The sequence below is a fragment of the Pinus tabuliformis genome, chromosome 9 (assembly GCF_031772625.1).
Source record: "Pinus tabuliformis cultivar Carrire ecotype Pingquan chromosome 9, CPIR1, whole genome shotgun sequence".
NCBI lineage: Eukaryota > Viridiplantae > Streptophyta > Pinopsida > Pinales > Pinaceae > Pinus > Pinus tabuliformis.
Window position 1 is genome coordinate 1,362,087,863 of NC_142307.1, and position 8,421 is coordinate 1,362,096,283.

The 8,421-nt window shown below is 39.9% G+C and overlaps 1 protein-coding gene and 2 pseudogenes across 1 annotated transcript; all 3 read right to left on the minus strand.

Annotated features, from left to right (window-relative positions):
- Window positions 1-1,650: 1,650 nt before the first annotated feature.
- LOC149153563 (uncharacterized) lies at window positions 1,651-2,589 on the minus strand (annotated as a pseudogene).
- Window positions 2,590-2,631: 42 nt separating this feature from the next.
- Window positions 2,632-3,132, minus strand: LOC149153564 (uncharacterized). The gene has a single exon (XM_089439397.1). It carries the CDS (start codon window positions 3,130-3,132, stop codon window positions 2,632-2,634), a length of 501 nt encoding a protein of 166 aa, XP_089295523.1.
- Window positions 3,133-6,056: 2,924 nt separating this feature from the next.
- On the minus strand, window positions 6,057-7,699 carry LOC149153565 (uncharacterized; annotated as a pseudogene).
- Between the last annotated feature and the right edge of the window lie 722 nt (window positions 7,700-8,421).

The window sequence follows — 8,421 nt, forward strand, 5'->3', positions numbered from 1 at the left end:
AAACCCTCTAGATCAAGATATCTCCATGAGAAAAGCATACATAGTCACTTCATCCCTCATGAGGGTGGTGTCACAAGGTTAGAGCATGATGTCATCATTAAGGAATGTATACCATCCCTTCCAAAGGTATATCGAGTCATCGACACCATCAAACTAGTTCAGGAATTGGGAAATCTCCATCAAAAATATGCAAGGCCAACCTTGGGGTGGGGGAGTCCTGTGATCTCTGGGGTACATCATCTTGATTAGCAATGTCCTAGCTTCTTTGGGTAGTGTTGTGGGCTTTGGAGGGAGACAAGAGGGTCATCATCAATTTCAGATCAATCCCAAGGTCAATGCTCTTCTATGAGTGGCCAATGCCCTAACTATAGTCCCCTCAGGTTTCATTAAGTGGGGTTATATATTCTATCTAGTGTGTTGGAGAAATCTCAATCAAATCCCTTAAGGGATAGATGTTGTACCTGGGAGAAGATATTTGAAACATACTCTCAAAATCAAGTGAGATCATCATCATAGGTAAAGAAACCATAAAAGTATCACAGTGGACAAAAGTTTAATGTAAAAAGCACAAGAGTATTTCACACAACCATCATCTTCAAATGTCTTTATAAATTAGGGTTTGTAAATAGGCTTAGATATGGGATGGCTATCTTAGGGCCCTATTACCTACTTCCAACCTGTTAACGCTCAAATTTGCCTCAGGCTGAAGAAGGCAAAATTCGAGGCAACATCAAACCAAGCTCAACCTTGTAGCTAGCCCTACGAGGACAAGAGAGGGCTCTTTCCGGGTCTATCTCGACAGACAAATCTTCAAATGGGCTGAGATGACCAATAAGGAATATCGATTTTAGGCTAGTAAATTGATAGGAAAAGGGGTTTTAATGATGGGGTTTTCTGGGCTGCATGGGCAAAGAACAGCTTGAAACAGAGAAAGATAATAAAAAAACACAGATTATCTCCTGAGGCAAGATAGGCAAGAAATTTAACATCAAATTTGAAGCATTGTGGAGTGGGTGAACTGTAGAGGGGTTGACAAGGGCATAGAAGATGAATCCTTGTCAAACAGAAGAAAACATTAAATATGAACACTTCCTCAAGACAGAGCAAATAAATTGAATTCTGCCTTTCTCACTTAAAAGTATTCATTTAGAAATGATTATGAAATGAAATGAAAACATAACAGGCTACATATGAAACAAAGGATGACACAAATGTTAAATTTCATACCACAGGAATCTCAGGGGTCAGAGCTGCATTTTTATTAAAATCCCTCTCAAAACTGTACAATAGAAGCTCTGTTTTTCTCCACGCACACCTCTCAGAATTCTTCCTCTTTCTCCCTTTACAACATGATTTTTCAATACATTACAATAAGTTCCTCTGTGGGAAAACAAATCGACCCAACAAAAAAGGTGCTGTTTCAACTGAAATTACAAAAATTAGAAAAGAGTGTTTCATCTGTTCTAAATCTTCTGATGATTGGCTAATTAAGAGGCAAAACTAGAGTGCAAATCCCATAGAATCAGGATTGAGGATAAAAATAGGCAAATTCGTTCCTATATATTTTGCGTTCTAATTTTTCTGTGCTTTGACTTCTTCTTCTGGCATGTATTCTACCAATTCCCTGAACTAATTTCAACAACATAACTTTCAAAGTTCTAGGATGTCAAACTCATGAGGCATGCAATCTTCACTTGTTCGGTAGCACTTGTTTGGAGAATAGTAACACAGATTCGTAACTTGGCTTGTGTAGAGGCACGCAAACCGCTCGACCTGATTTGCGAAACGAGAGTTCTGATAGCCAGTCTTCAGAAGTTGACCCCATATTTTGTGGAACTTTTCATGACATTCCCTTTGTGTCTTTCTATGAAGTTCACGAATTCTTTCTATCTCTACCTGCAACTTGTTGACTTCAGAAGATGCTTGATGTTGTTCTTCTTCATCGTTCACCTTATATTTGAGAGCCCACTTCAGCCATTATAGTTTATCATCAATGAGATCCCTCTGTTGGCGCAACCACCTAAATTCCTTGCGGATGTCCTTTGACTCACAAATCAGCTCTACTTCCCTTTCAAGCTCTGGTACTACAAGCATTGTTCTCCAACCGAGCTGCTTCTTGCTACGCAATATGTCTCCATAAATATGGTCTCCAACATATAGGACCTGAGAACCTGTTTCAATTGAAAGAAGTTGATGAAGGTGACCAACGTTCCCTCCCTAAGCACATACCTAAAAAACCCTGCGTCCCTGCTTCACCTCTTTTTGAGGGAGTGACCCTGGGCTTAATCCACTTCCTCCAATCTGTGCAAGTGGAGTGCCATTATCCGTGTTCTGTAGCATCCCTGTTCTGATATCCACTTCAAACAATGGAACCCTATTCTCATCCTTAAAAAATCTAGGCTTTGAGCTGCCAGTAATGACTACATCAAAATAGTCTAGCCATTCATCATCACGAGGTGCAGTTCCACTTCCTCCACACTTTCCACAAAGGTAATTTATAACAACATGGGCATAATCCCATAAGCTATTTGTAACTAGGAACGTCATCCGACCAGAATTACGAAGCATTTTAAGCATTGGTACTATCATTTGATCTTCATCAATAAACTTGGAAGGGTTACTTGCAACAGCCTACTTCATAGTTCCATCCCTATAACACAAATCAACAGCAGCTCGGACATCTTTATAGATTTGACTATAATCAGTGCCTGCAGGAAGATTCTCTGGATGAACATCCTTCAACTCCACAAGCTGAGCAAACAAATATGCTTTAGCAAGGGAGAATAGCGTATCAATGAGAGCATAATCAGGTTCATCAAAGGATTCCTGTAATAAGGTGTTTCCATAAGTTGCAAAACGATCTTCCCTCAACATTTCCTTGAAGCCATGATATGCTACTTTTACATATTTGTGACGGTCCATCTTTAGGATGTTACCTCGTTTCTTATCAAGGACAAGACCTCTGACCATGTATCTCCAATCAAATTTCCACTGCAGCAACTCTTTAGGATATCCCAAGTTGTAAACAAGCTTCTTAACTGTGCCATTATATGCCAAAGTTTCAAAAGTTTCTGGTCTATATTGTGCAAGTGTGTAGTCCATGTCAAACCCAATTGCTACAATGCTCTTCATATTAAGAGATATGTTGCAAAAGATTTTCTTAATATTCCTATCTGAATCACGTGATATCCAAAGAGGGAACTTTCGACCATAAAGGTTAGCAGTTTGATGGTGCTCAAATAATGTATCACTGATGTGGATAGGCTCCTCCATTCAACATGGAACCTGACTTCCAGTGTTCATACTATTTAGGTGAGAGCCCATTGAAGTGTTCCAGAAGCGAATGCACCTGTCTGCTGTCCCACCTCCAGAAGCAAGAAGGTTGTGTTGATGGGGGACCAAACAATGGCCTTAACAGCAGCTGTGTGATCACTGAATCTTACCACAGCACTGGAGGTGCGCGCTACGCGCAGAGGAGGTATATCACGTTGAATAATGTTTCTATCCCTGCTTCCAGAATTATATTTTCCAACCCTTGCTTTGAGAATTTCTGATTCGGAATGCATTTTCTCGATATCAGAAATTGAATCTTTAATCAGGTTCAGCTGCTCTGAAATAAAATCCTCCACTACCAATAAACTCTCAAGTTTATGCAAATTAGGTAGTTTGCCCCACATACCATTACTCGAACAATATGAGAAAGTTCATATTTTGAAACTTAGCAAAAGTTCTTGCTGCAGGTGCTAATAAACTTGATTTATCCAAATCAGGGAATTTCAAAACAAGTCTTTAACTTTGGCATCTCAATCACGATACATGGTAAACCTTTCAATCTCTGAGAAGTACACTGGTAGCATGGCAGCGTATTTACAGAAAACAAATTTGAAAATTTCTTCTTCAAAACCGAGTTTTGAAGAAGAAATACCTTTGAGCACTTTGACGATGACAATCCTGAAATGAAAACTTATCGAAGCTCCCTTCTGGCCTGCAAGTGTTATTGAAACTTTGACAGCCACCTGTCTGAATTTGACTCTGACAGAGGACTTGACAAGACAGAGTCTAACATTGGCTCCAATGGGGATGGCAGCTGCCGCTTTTTGGAGGTGCCAAGAACCGCAGAGCTTTGGGAGAGCAGACAGTGCCTCCGTCCATTGGGCAATGGAGTCATTATTTCAACAGACAACACGAGACTTCCGACTCATTTATGGACTGAAACTTGACTGAAATGATCGAAAAACTTGCTCAGCAAACTTCACACTACAACTGTAAATGAAACTCAGAATGAAATGTTGCCCTTTGGCTGCTTATTTATTTACAAAATCTACCCTACTTTGCTGTAAAAACAGTAGATCAGGTAATACTGAAATGCCAGATCAACCATTCAAGTAAACCTGAGAATGATGCCGCTTGAGAATGCTTCCACCAGGACACAGATGTAATTGTTGGCAGCCCTTCATGCACGTAATGAGCCTGATCACGTAGAAAACAGCCTGATCTATCAATCAAACTGAAAAACATTTCCATGTATGTTGCCATTGGATCGCGGAAGCCAGACTCTGTTGGCTGCCCCAATTCCGCAATACATATTTCCAGCTGCACACTGTCAATGCAAACATCTGTAGGCAACTCTATTATTGCTTGTTTCGAAGGAGGAATGATTTCCAAGAACGTTTTAGGGTCTCAGAAATCATATGACTGGGTCTGCTCATCTAAACACTGAATCTCCTTCTCAACTCTTTCAACAACTAACTCACAAACACTAGTTTTAGCTTCAAGAGGGAACTTTGGAGATTTCAAACATTGAAGCAAGGCACTGAAAAATTCTTCATTAATTTCAGAATCTGCTAACTGATTTCTTACTTCTTTTACAGCTTCACACAGGGCAGGGTTTGCCACATACCCCACCATTGCATAAATGGATCAGCGAGCACTGGACTGTCTGGATCGAGTTGGAGTCGCCCGGTGAATGTCTCAGCCTTCATAAGTGTCTGACTGCTGTCCACCATCAGCATCAGATCTGCAATTTGATTTCATGTACTGGGACAAGACAATCTACAAGTCGAATGTCACATCAACAGCAAACCATCTTCCCCAGTATGGTCGCCACTATGTTAACGCTCAAATTTGCCTCAGGCTGAAGAAGGCAAAATTCGAGGCAACATCAAACCAAGCTCAGCCTCATAGATAGCCCTACGAGGACAGGAGAGGGCTCTCTCTGGGTCTATCTCGACAGACAAATCTTCAAATGGGCTGAGATGACCAATAAGGAATATCGATTTTAGGCTAGTAAATTGATAGGAAAAGGGGTTTTAATGATGGGGTTTCTGGGCTGCATGGGCAAAGAATAGCTTGAAACAGAGAAAGATAATCAGAAAACACAGATTATCTCCTAAGGCAAGATAGGCAAGAAATTTAACATCAAATTTGAAACATTGTGAAGTGGGTGAACTGTAGAGGGGTTGACAAGGGCATAGAAGATTAATTCTTGTCAAACAGAAGAAAACATTAAATATGAACACTTCCTCAAGACAGAGCAAATAAATTGAATTATGCCTTTCTCACTTAAAAGTATTCATTTAGAAATGATTATGAAATGAAATGAAAACATAACAGGCTACATATGAAACAAAGGATGACACAAATGTTAAATTTCATACCACAGGAATCTTAGGGGTCAGAGCTGCATTTTTATTAAAATCCCTGTCAAAATTGTACAATAGATGCTCTGTTTTTCTCCACGCACACCTCTCATCATTCTTCCTCTTTCTCCCTTTACAAAATGATTTTTCAATACATTACAATAAGTTCCTCTGTGGGAAAACAAATCGACCCAACAACAAAGGTGTTGTTTCAACTGAAATTACAAAAATTAGAAAAGAGCGTTTCATGTGTTCTAAATCTTCTGATGATTGGCTAATTAAGAGGCAAAACTAGAGCGCAGATCCCATAGAATCAGGACTGAGGATAAAAATAGGCAAATTCGTTCCTATATATTTTGCGTTCTAATTTTTCCGTGCTTTGACTTCTTCTTCTGGCATGTATTCTACCAATTCCCTGAATTAATTTCAACAACATATCTTTCAAAGTTCTAGGATGTCAAACTCATGAGGCATGCAGTCTTCACTTGTTCGGTAGCACTTGTTTGGAGAATAGTAACACAGATTCGTAACTTGGCTTGTGTAGAGGCACGCAAACCGCTCGACCTGATTTGTGAAACGAGAGTTCTGATAGCCAGTCTTCAGAAGTTGACCCCATATTTTATGGAACTTTTCATGACATTCCCTTTGTGTCTTTCTATGAAGTTCACGAATTCTTTCTATCTCTACCTGCAACTTGTTGACTTCAGAAGATGCTTGATGTTGTTCTTCTTCATCGTTCACCTTATATTTGAGAGCCCACTTCAGCCATTGTAGTTTATCATCAATGAGATCCCTCTGTTGGCGCAACCACCTAAATTCCTTGCGGATGTCCTTTGACTCACAAATCAACTCTACTTCCCTTTCAAGCTCTGGTACTACAAGCATTGTTCTCCAACCGAGCTGCTTCTTGCTACGCAATGTCTCCATAAATATGGTCTCTAACATATAGGACCTGAGAACCTGTTTCAATTGAAAGAAGCTGATGAAGGTGACCAACGTTCCCTCCCTAAGCACATACCTGAAAAACCTGCATCCCTGCTTCACCTCTTTTTGAGGGAGTGACCCTGGGCTTAATCCACTTCCTCCAATCTGTGCAAGTGGAGTGCCATTATCCGCGTTCTGTAGCATCCCTGTTCTGATATCCACTTCAAACAATGGAACCCTATTCTCATCCTTAAAAAATCCAGGCTTTGAGCTGCCAGTAATGACTACATCAAAATAGTCTAGCCATTCATCATCACGAGGTGCAGTTCCACTTCCTCCACACTTTCCACAAAGGTAATTTATAACAACATGGGCATAATCCCATAAGCTATTTGTAACTAGGAATGTCATCCGACCAGAATTACGAAGCATTTTAAGCATTGGTACTATCATTTGATCTTCATCAATAAACTTGGAAGGGTTACTTGCAACAACCTGCTTCATAGTTCCATCCCTATGACACAAATCAACAACAGCTCGGACATCTTTATAGATTTGACTATAATCAGTGCCTGCAGGAAGATTCTCTGGATGAACATCCTTCAACTCCACAAGCTGAGCAAACAAATATGCTTCAACAAGGGAGAATAACGTATCAATGAGAGCATAATCAGGTTCATCAAAGGATTCTTGTAATAAGGTGTTTCCATAAGTTGCAAAACGATCTTCCCTCAACATTTCCTTGAAGCCATGATATGCTACTTTTACATATTTGTGACGGTCCATCTTTAGGATGTTACCTCGTTTCTTATCAAGGACAAGACCTCTGACCATGTATCTCCAATCAAATTTCCACTGCAACAACTCTTTAGGATATCCCAAGTTGTAAACAAGCTTCTTAACTGTGCCATTATATGCCAAAGTTTCAAAGTTTCTGGTCTATATTGTGCAAGTGTGTAGTCCATGTCAAACCCAATTGCTATAATGCTCTTCATATTAAGAGATCTGTTGCAAAAGATTTTCTTAATATTCCTATCTGAATCATGTGATATCCAAAGAGGGAACTTTCGACCATAAAGGTTAGCAGTTTGATGGTGCTCAAATAATGTATCACTGATGTGGATAGGCTCCTCCATTCAACATGGAACCTGACTACCAGTGTTCATACTATTTAGGTGAGAGCCTGTTGAAGTGTTCCAGAAGCGAATGCGCTTGTCTGCTGTCCCACCTCCAGAAGCGAGAAGGCTGTGTTGATGGGGGACCAAACAATGGCCTTAACAACAGCTGTGTGATCACTGAATCTTACCACAACACTGGAGGTGCGCGCTACGCGCAGAGGAGGTATATCACGTTGAAGAATGTTTCTATCCCTGCTTCCAGAATTATATTTTCCAACCCCTGCTTTGAGAATTTCTGATTTGGAATGAATTTTCTTGATATCAGAAATTGAATCTTTAATCAGGTTCAGCTGCTCTGAAATAAAATCCTCCACTACCAATAAACTCTCAAGTTTATGCAAATCAGGTAGTTTGCCCCACATACCATTACTCGAACAATATGAGAAAGTTCATATTTTGAAACTTAGCAAAAGTTCTTGCTGCAGGTGCTAATAAACTTGATTTATCCAAATCAGGGCATTTCAAAACAAGTCTTTAACTTTGGCATCTCAATCACGATACATGGTAAACCTTTTGATCTCTGAGAAGTACACTAGTAGCATGGCAGCATATTTACAGAAAACAAATTTGAAAATTTCTTCTTCAAAACCGAGTTTTGAAGAAGAAATACCTTTGAGCACTTTGACGATGACAATCCTGAAATGAAAACTTATCGAAGCTCCCTTCTGGCCTGCAAGTGT